At 44.8% G+C, this 22,008-nt stretch overlaps 1 protein-coding gene across 3 annotated transcripts in view; it reads left to right on the top strand.

Annotated features, from left to right (window-relative positions):
* The window catches only part of VPS13C (vacuolar protein sorting 13 homolog C), a 950,377-nt gene that overhangs the window by 692,359 nt on the left and 236,010 nt on the right, over positions 1–22,008 (top strand). For all 3 annotated transcript variants that reach the window (XM_063926503.1, XM_063926502.1, XM_063926504.1), the window contains 2 exons: positions 13,945–14,334; positions 14,582–14,686. In XM_063926503.1, the coding sequence (XP_063782573.1) occupies positions 13,945–14,334; positions 14,582–14,686 (495 nt within the window). The remainder of the gene's footprint in view (positions 1–13,944; positions 14,335–14,581; positions 14,687–22,008) is intronic.

The raw sequence follows: 22,008 nt of genomic DNA, 5'->3' as shown, positions 1-22,008 counted from the left end.
GAAAAAGAAATTTTAAGGGAGAGGGGATGGGAAGTGGAGAAAACAATAAAAGGGAGAGGGGAGTCGACAGCTGCTTTCGATCTACAAGGCTCAGGTGCCGCCTCAGTCCTCCTGGAACAGACACTCCAGTGATACAACCTCTACCGTCTGTTCCTTGTCACGGGACTTCTCGGGATCAGCAACCTTCTTGCAGTGGGATGAATGGACCCAAGTCTCTTTCTCAGCAACCTTCAATGCTGTGGTGCTGGTCAATAAGACCTGGTATGGTCCTTCCCATCTATCAATAAGACAACCTGAGCGTAGAAAATTTCGTATCATTACATAATCCCCAGGTTCAATGTCATGACAATTACTACCTGGTAAATCAGGAATCACCAACTTCAGATTATCATTTTGATTCCTCAACTGTTTACTCATGTTAATCAAGTACTTTACAGTTACTTCATTGTTACATTTCAAATCATCCTGAGGGTTAATCATGACATGCGGTTGTCGACCAAACAAGATTTCAAAAGGAGACAGATTAAGAGGGGACCTGGGAGTGGTTCTGATGCTATACAAAACAATGGGTAAAGCTTCTGGCCACGTCAATCCGGTCTCTGCCATTACTTTACTCAATTTATTTTTAATAGTGCTGTTCACTCTTTCGACCTTCGCACTCGCCTGTGGACGGTACGGAGTGTGCAGCTTGCTATCAATTCCCATCAACTTACACATTCCTTGAAAGACATCACCTGTAAAATGGGTACCCCTATCACTTTCAATGATTCTAGGGATACCATATCTACATACAAATTCCTGCACAATTTTCTTAGCTGTAAACATAGCGGTATTTGTAGCTGCTGGAAAAGCTTCGACCCAATTCGAGAAAACATCTATACAGACAAGTACATATTTCAAATTTCTACATGGGGGTAATTGAATGAAGTCAATTTGTATTACTTGGAAAGGGCCGCCGGCAGGTGGGATATGGGATGGTTCTGTAGGTATTGCTTTTCCAATATTCTTTCTCAGACAGGTAAGGCATGACATTGCTCTCTTACTCGCATGAGAGGAGAATCCTGGGGCGCACCAGTATGCTCTTACCAATTTGCACATCCCCTCCTTGCCTAGATGAGTCAGCCCGTGAGCTGCTTCAGCCAGACATGGAAGGTATGCCCTGGGGGCCACTGGTTTACCATGTCCATCCGTCCAGAGCCCTGAGGACTCCTGGCCATATCCCTTTGCCTTCCAGACTGCTCTTTCCTGTGTGGAACACAAATTCTGCATCTCACACAACTTCTGTGTGTTGATGGTATTAAATACCATCAACTGTGTGGTGTCTGTCCGTGTGGGGGTAGCAGCTGCAAGCTTTGCGGCTTCGTCTGCTCGGCTGTTACCAAGGGATACTGGGTCTTGACTATATGTATGTGCTTTACATTTGATAACAGCCACTCTGTCGGGTTCCTGTATCGCTGTTAGAAGCCTTTTTATGTGAGCTGCATGCGCTATCGGTGTACCAGCCGCCGTCATGAAATTTCTGAGCCGCCATAGGGCTCCGAAATCATGGACTACCCCGAAGGCGTATCTAGAATCGGTGTAGATATTGGCAGACTTACCCTTAGCCAATTCACATGCTCTGGTTAGGGCGACCAGTTCAGCAACCTGGGCTGAGTGGGGTGGGCCTAGCGGTTCCGCTTCTATGGTGTCTTGGTCATCTACGACTGCGTATCCAGTACACAAGTCTCCCGAGTCTGACTGTCTGTGACAACTACCGTCCGTGTAGAACGTGAGTTCTGCATCTTCTAGTGGATTGTCACTGATGTCAGGCCTTGCGGTAAAATTTTGGGTCAAATATTCCATACAATCATGTGTATCTTCCTTTGCATTAAATCCTCCTTCCCCATCACTCTCACCTTCCACCCTTTGTGTCTGACCAGGCACACCTGGGAGAAATGTTGCAGGGTTTAATGCGCTGCATCTCCTTATGGTGATGTTTACTGGGGCCATTAATGCCAATTCCCATCTTGTAAACCTTGCTGATGAGACGTGTCTGGTTTGGGCAGAATTCAATAAGGCAGATACCGCATGCGGTGTATGGATTGTGAGGTTGTGGCCTAGCACGACATCTTCGCTTTTTGTCACTAGCAATGCTATCGCCGCAACGCTACGCAAGCATGTGGGGAGGGATCGCGCTACCGTGTCTAGCTGAGCGCTGTAGTATGCAATTGGCCTGCTGGCATCACCGTGTTTTTGTGTTAGTACACCTGCTGCGCACCCAGCACTTTCTGTTCCGTATAGTTCAAAGGGTTTCCCATAGTCTGGCATACCTAGTGCTGGTGCCTGCGTTAGACACTGTTTGAGTCTCTCAAATGCTGTTTCGGATTCGTCTGTATGCGAAATCCGATCAGGTTTGTTTGAGGAGACCATTTCCTGCAAAGGTAGCGCCAATATGGAAAACCCTGGGATCCAATTACGGCAATACCCACACATTCCTAAAAACGTCCTGATCTGTTGCTGGGTTTGTGGCAGTGTCATGTCTCTAATGGCTTGGATTCTATCAGCGGTCAGGTGTCTCAGTCCTTGTGTTAGACAGTGTCCCAAATATTTTACCTTAGCTTGGCATAATTGCAACTTGTCTTTGGAAACCTTGTGACCTGTGTCTGAAAGATGAAACAGGAGCTGTTTCGTATCCTTCAGGGATGCCTCCAATGAATCAGAACACAGTAGTAGATCATCCACGTACTGTATCAACACTGATCCACTCTCCGGTTGGAAAGACTGTAAACAATCATGCAAAGCTTGAGAAAATATACTTGGACTGTCTATGAAACCTTGGGGTAACCGAGTCCACGTGTATTGGACTCCTCTGTATGTGAATGCAAACAAATATTGGCTGTCAGGGTGCAGAGGTACCGAAAAGAATGCGGAGCAGAGGTCAATAACAGTGAAAAATTTGGCAGTGGGAGGAATTTGCATTAGGATGACAGCTGGATTAGGCACTACGGGGAACTGACTCTCAACTATTTTGTTAATCCCCCTTAGATCCTGCACTAGCCTGTAACCCCTCCCCCCACTCTTTTTAACAGGGAAGATGGGACTATTTGCTGTGCTGGACGTTCTTACTAGAATGCCCTGTTGTAGCACGCGCTCTATTACTGGGAAAACTCCTAACTCCACCTCTGGCTTCAGAGGATACTGTGGGATTTTTGGAGCTATCCTACCATCTTTTACTTGTACAACTACTGGAGCTACGTTTGCCATTAATCCAGTGTCCTGTCCATCTTTTGTCCAAAGTGACTCTGGTATCTGAGATGTCATCTCTTCTACTTGGGATGGATTCCTATTTGTCATAATGGAATGTGACATTAATTTTGATGGGGAGTCTAACATGTCTCGTACTTCCTGAGCGTGATTCTCAGGGATGTCCAAGAATACACCTTCAGGAGTACAATAAATGACGCAACCCATTTTACATAGTAAGTCTCTACCCAGGAGATTAGTTGGTGCCGATGCAGCCAGCAAAAAGGAATGCTTGGTATGCAAAGGCCCTATTGTAATCTCGGCTGGTTTGCTAACAGAGTAGTGCTGGACTACTCCTGTTACTCCCATGGCTGGAATTGTCCTACCAGTGGTTCTCATGCCCACTGTCGAATTTATCACTGACTTGGCCGCCCCTGTGTCTACAAGAAAGTTTAAAGTTTTACCAGCTACATTGATTGCAATCTCTGGTTCGCTTCCAAGACTGGCAATCAACTTAACTGGCTGCAGATTACAGGTATGGCCACACCCCTATTGGGTATGCTGACCTCCCTGAATCCCATTGGCAGCAACTACTTGTGGGGGAGTTAGCTGGGAACTACCAGAGGCATGCCAATCTCTGTTCGGGGGATATCTTTTTGTTTCCCCTGTATGTGGCTCAAAACTCCGCCTCTGTGGACCCTGCTCCCAATGTCGTGTGTTGTGTTGTTGTCTAGGGGGTTGAAAAGATCTTTGTACATTCTTTGTTCTACATTCTCGTGCATAGTGTCCCGGTCTGTTACAAGAAAAACATGTTATTACACTTGCCTTACCCACAGGATTCGGTGGTACATACGCAGGCTGCCTTGTGGTCAGCGCCTGTATACTTACGGACATCAACTTATCACTTTGCGACTCCCTGTGCCTAGTGATATTTCTGTCGTGATCAATAGCAGCCTCTCTCAAGCCGGACACTGACAGACCTCGCCAGCATGGTTGCGTGGTCTGAACCCTAGTCTTTAATGTTTCTTTCAAACCATCCATCAGTACAGATACTGCTACTTCTCGATGGTTTGGGTTGGTCTTAATGTCTTCTATACCAGTGTACTTTGCCATTTCTAATAGTGCCCGGTGAAAATATTCTATTGCCGTTTCGGACTCCTTTTGCTTAATGGAAAATATTTTATTCCATTTAACAACGGCTGGGAAATACTCTTTTAGCTGTAAATTTATCCTTTTTACATTATCCTTGTTGTACACGTCTGTAAGCGGTACATCTTTATCCAATGCACAATCAGCTAAAAACTGAGTTGCATCAACATTGGAAGGTAAACAAGCTCTTAGCAGTATCTGCCAATCCTTGTTGTTGGGTTCTACAGTGTTACCTAAATCCCTGATGTATTTTTGGCTAGCAACTAAATCCTTCCTGGGGTCAGGAAATTCGGACACTATTGTTCTTAATTCCATTCGGGAAAATGGAGTGTACATGGCAATGTTCCTTATGGGAGTGGCTCCAGACACATCTGTTTTTCCATTGGGAACTGCTATTACCCTTACAGGAGCAATTCTAACAGCCTCTTCCTGTGTAGATTCTACAACTTGTGGTACAATGGTTTCAGTGTAGTGCATGGTGCCGTACTTACCCGTTGACACGACCTCACCTATCCCTCCGCTAGGGGCTTTCACTAATCTCGTGGGTGTCGCTGTGCCTACTGTGGTCTCTGCTATGGTGGCTGCAAGAGAGAGAGCTGAAATTGTTGCTGAATCGTCTTCTTGATCACACTCCTGAGGAAGGTTCAAAACAGGGTACATCTTGCACGGGTTAATACTTGCATGAGTTATTTGGTTAACATCATTAACATTTACAGTGTTACTAAGAGTTTGTGTTTTACAACCCAGTGCGTTTCTCTCCGCAATCAACTTCTCTCCTGCAATGTATGGTGGAGGAGGAGCTGTGGCAATCAACTTCCTGACTGCCCCAGATCCTGCCGCCAGAGCCAAACCTCTCTGTATCTCACCTTCCTGGTGCCATAACTGTAAACAATCATGATGCTGAATTCGTCTCTTTGTTGATTTTACGAGACATATCCTCCTCCTTAAATTTTGTAACACTTCTGGACTGAAGCTACCTATTCTTGGGAATTTGTCCCTGTCTTGTACAGTCATTCTCTCCCATTCATCACATAAAACCTCTGTGTGACTACCGTATTTTTCACACATTACATATCGTGCCGACCCAACTGGTCGGTTCTCTGAATCAACCCGAACCGAGGTTGATCGCCCCCTACCGGAACAAATGGCCCCCATAATCTGCAGGCGTTGCTTATTCCTCCTTGGATCTTTATCTCAAGGTTTTCAGCGAACCCTTACAAACAAACCAAGATGTCCTTGGGCAGGCCGGCGGTGGTGGTTTATCAAGTACCCCACTTACTTCTCGCCCACGTTGGCCAGTACTGCAATCACTGTATCCAGAGCTGCGGTACCCAACCCAGGGCCCCTGTGAACCTTTATTTACTGGGGCGCGTTCCCCAGCAAGTATCGGTTGTTGGATAGTTCCTGAGTGACCAGCGAACTTCCCTTCCAAAAATAAAAAATTACACAAATCACGTCAGAATGTACAAATAGCGTTTGTGACCACTTTACTCTAATGGTATTAGGTCAGATTACTAACTACTGCACACAATTACGTGCGGTCCAATCGTTCAGTACACGAGCACTACTTGTCATGTACTGAAAGATCAATGGAATCGATGTTTCCGGCCGCGATTCCTTCAGCAAGAGCTTATGGCCTATATGGGTTCTGCACCAACACCCCAGGCGTTGTGCCACTGGACTTTTATAGCGGACCTCTTTGTCTATTTTACCTGTTACCTTATGACCTCCTGGTCTGTTACCTTATGACCTCCTGGTCTTGTTACCTTATGACCTCCTGGTCTTGTTACCTTATGGTCCGCTATACTCTAATGCTCAAATATTATTTAACCAGGGATGCCTCCCTAGCCACCGTATATGTCACTTACACGTATGTCCCTTGACGAGTACCCGGCTTTCCTTTTGGTTCCACCTTACAGTTATATAAACTTTTGTATACAAAACACACTCACTCAACACATGTACACTTTTGTTTCTATATCTATTTCTGCGCAGAAATTGTCTTTAGGCCAAAAGTGTTACCAATTAGGAGCAGGATCTGTTAAACTAAATTTCAGATTTTTCCAAAAATAGATTTGCGTTATTTACCGCGTCGCGTTATCTACCGCTGTGCGTTACTTATCGCTTTTGCGTTACTTCACTTTTCGTGACGAGCTACGTGGGCGTAACCAGACGCTACGTTGCGTAATGTACGCTGCGTGCGTCTGCCTTTGGATTGCGTACGCTAGTCTTTGTTAGTGACACGTGTACGCAATGCAAAGATCCACCGTAACACAATATATACTTTTATCAATGTAAATGATCCCTGATCATCTACCGCAATCCACACTGACTGCCTTATCTCCTAGACAAATCGTGTGTTGTTCTATACTTTAACTATTACCTTTACTATGAAATAACAGCAAATCTCTTTTTAGCACTTTCTATCAACTATAAAATTGGCAAACAGGAATAGTGATATACGAAAATGAAACAGAAATGCAGATATATGCGTGCGTACGCAAGACAAAAGAAAAATAAACAGTTTTAAAAAGACACAAGCGTTTTGTTCTTACTTCCGGTTACCGGATTCCTTCAGCACTCTTTATCTAAGCGAAGCAGACGCTTATCCCGCCAGCACTATGAGACAATCTCCCACCCTTTGCTGGGGGATAATGTCTGCTGATCTACCTAGTGCAGATGTGAGAAGTATAGGATGAGCCCCCAATTGACAATGCTAAATTCCTTGTCGTATAAACAACCCTTTATGAAGCTAAGAACACTGTACGCTGTTTATTTAAGAAGTACCGTAATGGTACGCTATTGGCGTAGCGATCGCTCAGCCGTAGGCGAGACGCTCAAGCGTCACGTTCGCTCACGGCCCAGTGATCACAGGACACGTTATTGGTTATGTCTAGGGGAATGATTCGCTATGGCGTAGCATACGCTCGAGACCACGAGGAGGTCACCAGCGATGCAGACGCTCACAACACTATACCTTTATGTTAAAACCTTATACCAATGAAATACACTGAATACCTTAATGTGAGTACAGGGTGTAAATGCAACCTTGTGTAACCTGACTAACTACAAAGCTGCTTGAGCGTCACCGACGCTCAAGTGAACACTTAACACTATAGAAAATGCACAGATACTGGTTTAGGTTCCAAAGCCTATTAACTGTATTATATCTAATATACTTGAAAAAGGGGATAACAGTACAAATGATACACTACAATATAACAGAGACTTCCTAACCACAGAACTAAACAATAAATACAAGAAGACAATACTACACTGACCTAAATGCAATACAATACAATACTATCTAATACAATACAATACTAGCCTAGTCTAGGGGAGATATAAGAGAAAAGAGGAGAGAGAGAGATAGAGAGAGAGAGAGATTGGCTCACAGAAAGACAATGATTACGGAGAGAAACTTACGCACAAAGGGTATGATCGCCTGCGCCTCGATATCCAGCTCCCGGCTATCAGCAGATAACCGTTGATGAGAGAGAGTGAGAGCTGGATGTGGTCGGCCTGCCTATTTATGCCCCACACACAATGCAATCTCATGGTCCTACAATCCCATTGTCCATTGGCCGAAGGAATTCGGCCCTGCATCATAACAAAAGGTCATAGGGTGATTCATACAGGTGGGCTGTGACGATTTCCAACAGCTCAGGTGGGTGGGAAACTGGGTTTCCCGCCGCATACCTGAGTATGAGTAAATAATAGAAATGGACATAAACTTCTTATGTCCATAACTATTCGCACGAGCGATTAATACACTCCAAACCAACACCGGAATATTGCTAATTAAATACTCTTCCGATGGGTACCAAACACTGCTGTATGATTCCTGTTAGACCCTTCGTACGATGTAAAGAGGGATTCCTCAGCTCTGGGACATTGTATTTTAACCAAACTTTCAGAATCTATCAAAGGGACCATGATCTATAAACTACATTAATTGTGAAAATATGTAACGAATGAGTCGCACGCTACGACCACATAAACTCTACCGTAAATACGCATACCGCGCCTGCGAGTGCACGCTATTGCGGGTATGCGCTTCCACGGGAGAGCGTACGCACGCGCAGCGCGGACCAGTGTGCGGTGCAAATATGGCAACGTGCATTGAGACATTTTTCTGACTTTGACACACCGTATATGGAAAAGATATGTTTCTTGGTGTGAGTGTAGATAATATTATCCTGTGGGGTTTCGTCTGGGTCGTTTCCTACTCTTCCTGCAAGCAGGCGTGGACATAGGCCTATACGATTGGGCTCTATCAAGGACCAGATTTTGTCTCTCTCCATCTTCTTCCAAAAACAGCTTGCGGCTATCCCGGAAGTACAGACATTCCTGAAGGGGGTTCTTCACATTTATCCACCCTTCGTCCCTACTACGGCTCCGTGGGATCTTGATGTGGTCTTGACCTTTCTCCAGTTGGACTGGTTTGAACCCTTGCATAGGGTGGAATTGAAATATCTCACTTGGAAGACTGTCATGTTGCTGGCATTAGCTTTTGCAAGACGCGTGTCAGAATTGCGGCCTTTATCCTGTAAGAGCCCGTATTTGATATTTCACGAGGATAGGGCTGAGCTCAGGATTTGCCCGCAGTTTTTGCCAAAAGTGGTGTCGGCTTTTCATGTAAATCATCCTATTGTAAATCAACCTATTTCATGTAAATCAACCTATTTATTCCAGTACTGGCTGACATGTCCATTGCTCCTAAGTCCTTGGACGTGGTGAGGGCTTTGAAAATTTATGTAAAGAGGACAGCTCATCATAGGAAATCTGACTTGCTTTTTGTCCTTTATGGTGCTACCAAAATTGGTCATCCTGCTTATAACCAATCAATTGCTTGTTGTCTCAAGTTAACCATTCAACAAGCCTATTCTTCGGCAGCTTTGCCGCTGCCAAGTTCTGTCCAGGCCCACTCCACTAGGTCAGTGGGTTCTTCCTGGGCAGCTGCCCGGGGTGTTTCGGCCTTACAGTTGTGCCGTGCAACTACTTGGTCTGGTGCGAACACGTTTGTGAAGTTCAACACCTTGGCCTCAGATGACCTTCAGTTTGGTCAGGCGGTTTTGCAGGGATCTCAGCACTCTTCCTCCCCTTCTGGGAGCTTTGATACTTCCCCACGGTACTGAAGTGCATTCTCCAGTATCCACTAGGACGTTAGAGAAAATAGAAATTTAATACCTACCGGCTATCCTCGTTGTTAGCGTTGCTATCCTCTGTTCTGGTTAGCTCTGCTATCCATTACTGATGTGTGTTGGTTCGTTACCCCCACCGCTATATTATGTGTTTATCCTTCCCTGACAGTATGTCTGTCTCCACGGGCACAGTTACCTAGACTGAGACCGCTAGGAGGAGCATAGAGGGAAGGTGCCAGCACACACATTTAGTTCTTAAAGTGCACGATCTATTCCCCCCCCCCCCCCCCCCGCCCGCCCCCAGTTCATTCCCCAGTATCCACTACGGGCTACGAGAATAGGAATTAGGGGTAGGTATTAAATTCCTATTTTTTCATTATTTTTTTGTGGATTTAACAGCGAAATCTTCATTCCAGATGTGTTGCATGACTATTATGATAGATACCTGCATGTTTTACTACACTATTGTAATCTGATTCCAGCTGTGTATTTCTGTTGGCTAGATTCCTTTATGTAACCTGTGTAATCTGCACTTTGCCTTCCTTGTTCTTTACAGTCTTCCTTATGGCAGACAAGTCAGTGTCCTTTAGGTCTATAGGGAGAGTAGTGGTCCTGTTTTTTACTTGTCAATTTAAGGTTAAATTGCCTTGTGGCTGTTTGAACTCAGTGGCCCTATGCACAGACTGCCCAGTAATATCCCTTTTCCAGGGAGCGCCTTATCTGTCATGGCGGAGCCAGTTTGGGCAGGTCTGCGGATGAGCTGGTTTAGTTGATGGCACACCAGAGAGAGAAACATGCTGGAATGCCTACTTCATCTGCCTTGCATGTGCAAGACATTCCAGGAGTGCCAGGGATCTTTTCCTGCCCCTGTTGGGGAGCCTAATTGGGTTCAGTCAATGGAGTGCTTGGCTTCGGGATTTGTAAAGGACACTTCAAAATTGGATAGGTGCGTTGAGGGTGCTTCCAGTCTATATTTATGGGCACAGGGTTTTCCATTTGGCCCATGGTAGCATAGGTGGCTAGAGCCACGGAGCACTGGTCAAACCAACTACTCGGCAAACTTAAAACAGATACTGCTATGCAGGATTTGATGGATTTAGTAGAACAAATCGAAAGAGCTGCAGAATATGTTTGTGCGACAGTGCAGCATTTGGCACAGGCAGCTTCCAGGGTTCCAGCAATAGCTACCTCTGCCAAACAGGCTCTGTGCTTGTGTTCCAGAGTTGTGGGCGCTGAGTTCCAGCATTTCCTTAAAGCGACAGCGTTCTTTTTGGGCTGGAGTTGGGGAAAGTGATAGTTTTGGCCACAAGTGATAAGAGCTTCTCCCTCGTGACATCTGCACCAAAGCCTAAGGGGACTATGGGGGTAATTCAGAGTTAATTGTAGCAGCAAATTTGTTAGCAGTTGGGCAAAACTATGTGCACTGCAGGTGTGGCAGATATAACATGTGCAGAGAGAGTTAGATTTGGGTGGGTTATTTTGTTTCTGTGCAGGATAAATACTGGCTGCTTTATTTTTACACTGAAATTTAGATTTCAGATTGAACACACCCCACCCAAATCTAACTTTCTCTGCATATGTTATACCTGCCCCCCCCCCCCCCCCCCCTTACCCCTGCAGTGCACATAGTTTTGTCCAACTGCTAACAAATTTGCTGCTGCGATCAACTCTGAATTATTTTTTATGTTCTTTCCTTTCAGGGCTGGGTTGTGGCCAGAGGGCAGCCTCCATAAGGTAGGCAATTTTCTGGCCAGTGCACAGCGCAGTGATGTAGATCCACCTGGTAAAGTAGGCACTTAGGACCCAAAGAACCTGAGAAGCATAGCGCCTGACGGGTTGGTTTACGGGCCAGTCTGGGAATGAAGTGGGAGGTTGCTAGCTCCACTTCAGTGACAGTTGGGAAGTTCTTCACAGATTACTGGGTATTGTGGGGTCCTACAACGGGGCTATCTCATGGACCTCAAAGGTCTCCCACCCAGGAGATTTTTCTACACCGCTTGTCCAAGGGACGATGTAAGATGGGCAGCTTTGTATCAGGCATTTGCTTCTCTTCTGTTAGGTGGCGTGATTGTTCTGGTTCCAGTGGACCAAGGGGTTTTACTTGAATGTGTTTCTTGTCCAGAAGCCAGACGGGTGATTTTGACCCATTCTCAACCTTAAGGCACTCAACACCAGTCTGATGGTGGGTTGGTAACAGATGGGGGATCCTAAAGGGTCTGTGCTCTACATCATGGACGACAATACATTTTTGGTCTTCATAAACATCAATGACTCATACCTCCACATCTTCACCTGGGAGTGTCACCCTGTGCTCCTCAGATTTACTGTGTGTTTGTATGGAGGGGGGAGCATTGTCCGTTTTGGACTCCGCTATTGGCTTGACCACTATATATGTGTGTGTGTGTGTGTGTGTGTGTGTGTGTGTGTGTGTGTATAGGCTTGTTGCTGGCTGCGATCAACTCGGAATGAGCACCCATGTGCGATTTTGGCTAAGTGTCAGTTTTTACTATCTCTTCTATAGAGAGTCAAAATTGACTTGCCTGCACAGTCTATCTATGCTTGCGATGCCGTGGGACTAACTTTTCTTACAATTTTGACTATATAGTCAACTTATTTACGATTTTGACTATACAGTCAAAATCGTAAGAAAATATCTCCCCATGTGTACACACCATAAGTCTACCGGGCCACAAGAGTCGTGGATACCCCAGTCTCTGTGTCCAGAGCAAAGTGTAAGAAGTAACTTTCGCTAAAGAGACGTAAGAGATCAGTATGCAGGGTAATTTCCAAAATATTTGAGACTAGTGCGATGCCAAGAAAAGGAAATGGACTGTTTAAGTCCATCTATGGAGTTGGGGTGAAGCTGACACATTCACTACTATAGACTTGGAAAAGTTGATCTTAATGTTAGAGAGGAAGCCAAACTTTTGGAATTCACCCATCAGGTTGGGATTGAAATAGCCAGGTTAGACAGGACATCCAGTAAATCGTCCGCGAACAAGACTAATTCATAATCAGCATCACCCACTTTGAGGCCAGTAATGTTTGTGTTGAGTCTTACAGTACTAGCAAGGGCCTCCATATATAATATAAAAATATAAGTCGAGAAGGGGATACCCCTGCCTAGTACCATTATGTATTAAGACCGGTTCCAAAAGGGCTCCATTAATACTAATCTGTGCCGTGGGAGAACGGTAAAGTGCCAGTATGCTGTGGAGGCCAACAGGACCAAGACCCAGGTGTTTCAAAACTCCTTCCATAAATACCCAGTTGATCTTATCAAACACCTTGTCAGCGTCAGTGGAAAGCAGGACGACTGGGGCAGAGCCAACAAGCTAGATGTATCAGGTCTATAGCTTTAGTGGTATATGTTTTTAATGACTTTTTGGCCAAAAACAGACTTGTTCATACTTTACCATCCCAGTAGACCTGGATGGCGAATATAATAGTGTACCGAGCGCAGTGAGGCACCGTGCCCGAATCATGGTGAGCGCAGCGAGCCATGTGAGGGGACGCAGTACATTTACACGGTGCCCATGTCGACCTATGTCCACACTGACACACACAAAAAACAGAAAAACTCCTCATGTCGGTATTTTAAAATGTCAGAATTTCAAATTTCAGTATTCTAATTAAGTCGGCATTTTGAACATGTCATCGTAATGAATGTCTGTATTTTGACTGTGTTTGTATTTTGACTGTCTGTCATTGGCTGTCAGGATTATGACCATCGGTATTATGTCCTTCGGTAAATCATACTGAACCAGGATAAATTCTCCTAGCTTAGACACGCTGATTCTTTCTTGGGAAAGTTATTAAGCATGTTTGGCCATCTGAAATGCAGACTATTGCAAGGTGGAACCACTGTTTTCTTCCAGGCTTGGAGTCAGCGCACTGTACCAGGTGGTGGGCTTCTGTAGAACAGTTGTGTTGTTTAGCCACCTGGTCTTTTGTCCACACCTTCACCAAATATTACCAGTTTCCGATTTTCACATAAAAAGATACTAGTTTCAGACCAAAGTTTTTGGTTCCCCAGAGTGGATGAAAGAGAAAATGGGATTCTATCTTGGGGACACTGTGTTCCCACCCTTATGATCAGTTTTTGTTGGTTGTTTCTTGCTGGTTTGTAACTTATGCTCTGTTGTTCGCCCTTTGTTTATGGCTACTTTTGACGTTGTACAGAAGACATGGGGGTTGCAGAGGGGAGAAGCTATTCTCTTTAAAGGTATATAAGTTTAATAAGTGCTAGCCCCTACAGTCCCCTCAAGAAATCCATGGTCCAGTGTCCCCCAGAAGTAATCAGAGAAATGGATTTAACAGTAAGTACAAAAATCCTATTTCTGGGGCACGGTTGCACTTTTAATCCTGAAAAAAAAAAAAAAAACACCATTCATTTTAATCACCTGATATTTTTTATTCTTTATTTCAGGGGACTGCTGAAGCTCACATGTTGCCAGAAGGAAGCTCTAGTGATGTTTTGCATTCACGAATCAGTGGCGAGATCATGGAGCTTGTCCTGATCAAATACCAGGGCAGAAACTGGAATGGCTTTTTCAGGGTCCATGAGGGTCTCCCTGAATTTTTCCCTCTTTGTTTCACTGCTGATACGTCTGAAACTATGACTGTGGATCTCTCTGTGCATGTGGAACGTGTTGGGAATCGCATGGTGCTCTCTGTCTTTAGCCCCTACTGGATTATCAATAAAACATCACGCATCCTGCAGTACCGTGCTGAAGACATTCATGTGAAGCATCCGTCAGATTACAGAGATGTCATACTTTTCTCCTTCAAGAAAAAGAACATCTTCAGCAAGAATAAGGTGCACAAATCTCCACTTTAGGGAGTGTTAAACTAGCAACAATCTAGCAATACATTATCCCTTTATTTCTGCTTTCATAAGGATTAAAAATTCATGCAAGCAAGATCTTAACCTTCACTGGTATTTATTTTTTCAGTTATAAGTATCTTCTTTGGAAACCTAACAGCTTTGTTTTTTTAAATCTAAGGGCTTTACAGTTACTGTGTATTCAAATAATTGAATCCTGCCTTTCTCCTCTTCAACACAGATCCAGCTATGTATTTCCACAAGTTCCTGGTCATCTGGATTTTCTCTTGATACAGTGGGAAGTTATGGCTGTGTGAAGTGTCCCGCTGGTAAACTGGCGTACTTGGTGAGCACTGGTGTATTTGTACAAAATCTTGTTGGTCATGCTTTACTGGCTGGGCATTGTCTGTTTGTTATGGGCAAGACCATGTTTAGGCCCAAATGTATTAAGCCTTAACAAGAGATGAAGTGGAGACGGATAAAGAGTTATAAATGACCAGCCAATCCGCTTCCTAACTACCATAACATGTGCAGAGAGAGTTAGATTTGGGTGGGGTGTGTTCAAACTGAAATCCAAATTGCAGTGTAAAAATAAAGCAGCCTGTATTTACCATGCACAGAAACAATATAACCCACCCAAATCTAACTCTGTCTGCACGTTATATCTGCCACACCTGCACTGCACATGGTTTTGACCAACTGCTAACAAATTTGCTGCTGCGATCGACTCTGAATTATCCCCCATAGTTGTAGCTACTAGAGCATGTAATCAGATAAATTATACATTTCGTAGTGCATGTCACTCTGTGTTGTATAAAATATTTCTTACCACTATAGGGGTTGCAGAAACATTTGCCCGCAGTGAGTGCTCTACATGTGGTGCAACCCTTTTGGATTGTTAAGAAAGTATTCTGCTCACTCTGCATGCTGTCCCAACCCGTGATGTCAGTCTTCATGACCCAATCTTTGATGTTCTTACCTCTAGTATAGGCTGGCATGATAGATGTATCCTCCAATTTCAAGTTAACATTAGTGCCTACAATGGGCCACAGCTTTTTAGCAGTTTCGAAATGACTCCACTATGTGTGTTAAAATGGTTTATCCATGGCAATCGTTTGCTCTTGATCTCAGGGGCCTTGCCTGCCAACAGTGTATGCCTATTGCATCCCAAATCCTTCTCCTTCGGCTGCAGAATGGATTTGAGACCATATCCTCTCTGTACAAATTTGTTAATCATGACATCAATATGCTCACTAGCTGTGTTGATGTCGCTGCATATCCGTACTGCTCGCAAAAACTGCGAGTACGGCAATCAAATTTCAGTGGTTTAGGATGGAAACTATCTGAGTGGAGTAATATATTCCTATCCGTAGGTTTCTGGTACAACTCAGTAACCAAATGTCCATCAACCAGTCTCACCAGGACATCTGATTAATTCACGCATTCAGTACTGATCTTATACGTGAATTTAATAGGGTGTTCAGCAGAATTGTGTCTCATTACCCTCTATAAATGACTCCTGAGTTTTGGTCCAGACAATAAACAGATCGTCAATAAACAGTACCTAACAAAAAATAAAATCAAATCCGCAAAATTCGGATTGTCGAAAAATATTTCTTGTTCAGCTGAAAACATGTACAGTAGGTATAGGCGTACGATGGAGCCACAGCAGACCCCATCGCACACCCAGACGTCAGAAAAAAGAATTTATCATCAAACGAAAAAGTAATTGTATGCTAGTACCATCTCCATAAGGTCTAGAAAAAAGTCCACATCAGGACCCATGTGTAGGGGATTACCAGTGATCAATCTACGCTCTGCAGCCAATCCACCTACTGTACATTAGGCATTACAGTGTACAAGCTGGAAATGTCAACACTGCACAATACACAGTCTACAGGAATCTCACCTAAAGCCTGCAACTTATTAAGGAATGCAGTGGTATCTAACAAATACCTCTCATTAATAAAAATGCAAGGCTGTAGAATAGCATCTAGGTATGTCGACACATATAGTGGTGTCACTCAATTGCCGCTCCAGTTCAGGTCTATAATCGCACAAGTTTTGTATCACGATACCCCTGCCCTTATCTGCGTGGCGTATCGTGAGATCCATATAGTTACATAAATCTTTCAGATCATGGAATTCCTCCCTACTCAAATTATTGCGAAATTTATCAGCTGAACTGGAGAGCACTTGAATCGACACCGACTCACTTAACATTCTACCAAAGGTTTTAATAGATGCACTATAAGAAATGTGATCAAAGCGGCTGCATTTCTGTAATTTAACCAACTGTGGTGGTATAACCTCCGTAGATGTAAATGCGGTATCAGATTTAGGGGTGTGTTCAAGAAGAGTCTGATCCATTCCGACAACCCCTATTCAAAGAGTGGTCAAATCCGACTGTCGGATTTGGCCCGGAGTCCTTGCAGCTGCTGTGTCATGGCCGTTATTGATTTTAGAAAAAGACATTCTTAAATAAGCCCGATCATATACGTCACACCAACCGGCTTCCTTCGCCCCTGCCACCCTGTGTGATACATCCTGTGCAGCAGCAGCCGCCTCGCTGAGAGCCGCCCATGGGGGATCCATTTCTCCTTGTAATAGTCACTCAATGTAATTGTATGGTACAAGTAATCAACCTCTTTCTGCTTCAATCTGAGCCAATCTCTATATAAGGATTCTGTAGATTGTGCAACAACCTCATCATTCAACGCCTGATCAAACAAAATAGATTCTGCTTCTGTCTCAGAAAACGTAAGCATAGTCCCTTGTGTTAGCAGTGCTAAATTCACAGTGTCCACAGATGCTATATATATATATTTATATATATTTATATTTATTTAGTCGGTATGAGGTGCGGCACTCCAATAATCACAACTTTAACAAGGCAGCAGTTCGTGCAACGTTTCAATGAGTTTTAAATTCACTGCATTTTCATCGTGAAATTAAAAGGCATTGAAACGTTGCACAAACTGCTGTTTTGGTAACGTTGTGTTTATTGGAGTGCTGCACCTTATATCTCATGTTGAGATAGATATATATATATAGAGATATATATAAACAGATCTGAGGGCGCTAGGGGTATGGTACTGTTTCAGTAATTGAGTATTAACAATTCTTACAAGAATCATAAAAAATGTATTCATGAAAGTACAGAATAAAAGCATATACAGTTTGTGTGTTTTCACATGGAAATGTCTTTTGCAATCACTTTTAACATTCAGTTTCAAATGATTCTTGTAATTAAGAATTGTTTTTAATATTCAATTACTGAAACCGTGCCATACACCTAGCGCCCTCAGATCTGTTTTTTTATTTGTTGTTATCTTTGAACCTCACTAACAGGAGGTTCTTCTAGAGATGCTGCTTCTGTCTTTCGTAGCGCTATTGGGTAACCCCATTTAGCTTTTATGTATGTATGTGTGTATATATATATATATATATATATATATATATATATTGGATGTGTGGTGCCCGTCACTCTCTCCATTAGTAGTGTAATACCCGGGTGCCCTCCCCCCTGCAGTGGATCATGCACACATAAATAAAAAAGGCAGCAGCACTCCAGGATTTAAACAAGTGCTGCAGTGTATTTAAAAAAGAAGTCACATGAAAACCAACGTTTCGGTGCCCGTAGCCCCTTTATCAAGGTGTGAATATTAAAAAATGTAAATAAGGTGCCAATTCCAAAGATATCTTTCGTCTTTCAAAAGGGTCATACACACTAGACGATTTTTTTTGACCAATATGGCCAATACAGACGATTGTGAACGATATATCACATCGTCTAGTGCATTGGTCTCCAACCTTAATTGGGGTGTGAGCTACTTTCGGAAAGTAAAACCTCAGAAAGAGCTACCCCCAATGCACGTGCGTCCTGCGAAAGTGGGTGTGGCCTCACAACTACAAGTATTGCCGCCCCCCCCCCACGTAGTGCCAGATACACCAATAATGCCCCTCAGCAGTGCCAGATACACCAATAATGCCCCTCAGCAGTGCCAGATACACCAATAATGCCCCTCAGCAGTGCCAGACACACAAATAATGCCCCTACCAGTGCCAGATACACAAATAATGCCCCTACCAGTGCCAGATACACAAATAATGCCCCTACCAGTGCCAGATGCACCAATAACACCAATAATGCCCCCCAGCAGTGCCAGATACACCAATAATGCCTCTCAGCAGTGCCAGATACACCAATAATGCCCCTCAGCAGTGCCAGATACACCAATAATGCCCCTCAGCAGTGCCAGTTACACAAATAATGCCCTTCAGCAGTGCCAGATAGACAAATAATGCCCTTCAGCAGTGCCAGATACAGAAATAATGCCCATCAGCAGTGCCAGATACAGAAATAATGCCCATCAGCAGTGCCGACACACAAATAATGCCCCCCAGCAGTGCCAGATACACAAATAATGCCCCCCCAGCAGTGCCACACACAAATAATGCCCTTCAGCAGTGCTAGACACAAATAATGCCCTTCAGCAGTGCCAGACACACAAATAATGCCCTTCAGCAGTGCCAGATACACAAATAATGCCCCCCAGCAGTGCCGGACACACAAATAATGCTCCTCAGCAGTGCCAGACACACAAATAATGCCCTTCAGCAGTGCCAGATACACAAGTAATGCCCCCAGCAGTGCCAGACACACAAATAATGCCCCTCAGCAGTGCCAGATACACAAATAATGCCCCTTCCAATGCCAGATACACAAATGCTGCCACCCAGCAGTGCCAGATACACAAATAATGCCCCCCACAGTGCCAGATACAATGCCCCCCACAGTGCCAGATACAGTGCCCCCTGCAATGCTCACCACTGCTGGCACCGGTGCTGCTCCTTATGTAGGGACGGAAGGGGAGGACAGTGCAGCGCGTGCTTCTCCTGTGCAGTCCGGACTACAGGGAGAGGCGGGGTGGCAGAGTCTCCGGCGGCGGGCATTTGAAATATGGTGCCGATAAGTGAGCCAATCAAAGCTCGCGGTCCGGCAGCCAATTGGGTGCCACCGCTGCCGGTCCACGAGCTCTGATTGGCTGACGGCGGCACCATAGTGAAAATGAGAGGAGGAGGAGGAGTGCCAGTGATTTGCCAAGCCCGTCCGCTTGCGAGCTACTGAAAATACTTCGGCGAGCTACCGGTAGCTCGCGAGCGACGGGTTGGCGATCACTGGTCTAGTGTTTATGGTCCTGCATTTAGCGATGCGCGCACCCACGCTCGTTGATTGCAGGTTGGCTGTCGGCGGTGCAGACAGCTCAATGTGAGCAATGTCACCTCGTGACATCGCTCATCACGGCATGTGTGTACGGAGCCGCGGTGAGTGATGTCCACAATGTGACATTATTCACCCCCCTCCAGTGGCTCCCCTCCCCGCCAGCGGCTTCATATCTGAGGCCGCTGACGGGAGCCGCTGACCGCTCAGCGCGTCTCCCCTCCAGTGGCTTCATTGTAGCTGTGCCGCTGACGGGAGCCGCTGACCGCTCAGCGTCTCCATCCACTGCCCCACCGTTGTAGCCACTGCCCCACCAATGTACCCACTACCACACCAATTATATTTCCACTGTGCCACCAACGTAATTAAAAATGTATTATAATGGGTTCTAAATATTATATATATATATATATGTGCCAGTAGAGGAATGGGCGCACTTGGGTTGTTTTTCCACCCAATATTCAATGGGGAAAAACAGCAGTCTCCCTAAGATATTTACTCCTAATTCGTGAGCATAAAACCACATTTAACATGTTCCATGTAAAATTTATTACAACATAAAAGCAATGATACAGAACGGTATAGTATCTCTTCTTGCAGATAACACCATATAGTACAGAGGACCAGTTGAAATAACTTTGATAGATTCCTCCTTCTCCTTTGACAATTCGGAGATTTGATGTTTATGAACAAATAACCCGACGCGTTTCGTCTTACTCTAAGACTTCATCAGGGGTATGTCTCTAGTGCTTGATAAATACTGTTAGTGCATCAATGAAATGGCAATTACGTATTCTGGATACTTGAAAAAACCACACACCGGATTACACTGGTTGTGACTTGAAGCTATTGTAGCTACTGGTAAGGTTACACACGCATATGAAATTGTGGTAGACCTGTGTATTTGAACTTGTTATCCAAATCCCTGAATCATAAGGTCACATACCTATTTGAACTTGCGTTCAGGCCTATGCGTTTGAACTTGTTATTCAAGCACTTAACCATAAGGCTTAATCTAACTTTCACCTGTGTACCCCACCGGTGTGCTGATGACCTCACTGTGGCAGCGCCTGTTGGTTGCCTTGGCAACCTGGGCGCCGCTCCGTTCTGGAATTAGCGCTGTGAGATCAAAATAAAAAGCGTGCAGTGAAAATACCTCTAGATGTGTGCAATATTCATGTACAGGAACCCTTCCACCTTAAAGAATGTTAATACGTATAGACATCTGATAACCAAGTCAAAACCATTTACATAATTACGGCTGCGGGGGCAGGACTGAGCTCAGGTCCATGGGATAACAAGGTGTCACACGCTGTCATATAACTGTTTAAAGGCATGTATATATCTACCACCAGATAAATACATGCCTTTAAACAGTTAAATATGCCTCACACGTGTACACCACTCTCACAGACACACTGGGACTTATTTTGGGGACAGACCCACAGTAAAATCTGTCAGAGGGACACAGGATAGGAGCATCCAGTTCACAAACCCAGCGCCAGTATTGCCTGTGAACACAGTATGTCCACAGCCCAAAAGCGCTTTTAAATAGTAATATACACTATCAAATGCACCACAATCACTTTGTGCCCCCCCTTTATAGCACGCTGTACTCGTCAGAAGTGGAGGAGAGGACCAGAGTGTTATCTGCAGCCTGAGGGGAGAGAGATAATGGCGCTGAGTAGTGTGCTGGCTGCCTGAGGAAGAAGCTCCGCCCCCACAATGGCACATCCTTACACTCAGTATATTGACTTATTATTTATACTGGCGGGGTAGGGCTATGCCCCCTTTTAGCCAGTTTGAGGTATTTTTCTTGCTGCCCAGGGCGCCCCCCTGCACCCTGCAGTGCCTGTGTGTGTGGGCAGTAATGGCGTGCTGCGCTCCCGCCAGCCGCACCGCACCTCAGCCGTCACTTACTTGATTGAAGATCATTCTTCTCATACTCACCTGTCTTCTGACTTCTGGCTCTGTGAGAGGGGTGACGGCGTGCTGTGGGAGTGAGCATCTAGACACGGCTAACATTCAGTTCCCTTCAGGAGCTAATGGTGTCCTGTCAGCCAGAAGCAGAGCCATGAAACTCTGAGGAAGTTGGTTCTGCTTCTGCCCCCTCAGTCCCACGAAGCAGGGAGTCTGATGCCAGCAGATCTCCCTGAAAATAAAAAACCTAACATAAGTCTTTTCAGAGAAACTCAGTAGAGCTCCTCAGAGTGCATCCAGTCGACCTGGGCACATTTCTAAAACTGAGGTCTGGAGGAGGGGCATAGAGGGAGGAGCCAGTTCACACCCAATGAAAAGTCTTTAGAGTGCCCATGTCTCCTGCGGATCCCGTCTATACCCCATGGTCTTGATGTCGTCCCCAGCATCCTCTACGGACTAGGAGAAAAGGATTTACCGGTAGGTGATCAAAATCCTGTTTTTGTTATATACTGTTACACACCTTG

Source organism: Pseudophryne corroboree, chromosome 6 (genome assembly GCF_028390025.1).
Source record: "Pseudophryne corroboree isolate aPseCor3 chromosome 6, aPseCor3.hap2, whole genome shotgun sequence".
NCBI lineage: Eukaryota > Metazoa > Chordata > Amphibia > Anura > Myobatrachidae > Pseudophryne > Pseudophryne corroboree.
The sequence above is the reverse complement of the archived record's forward strand: the minus strand, read 5'-3'. Positions and strand labels throughout refer to the sequence as shown.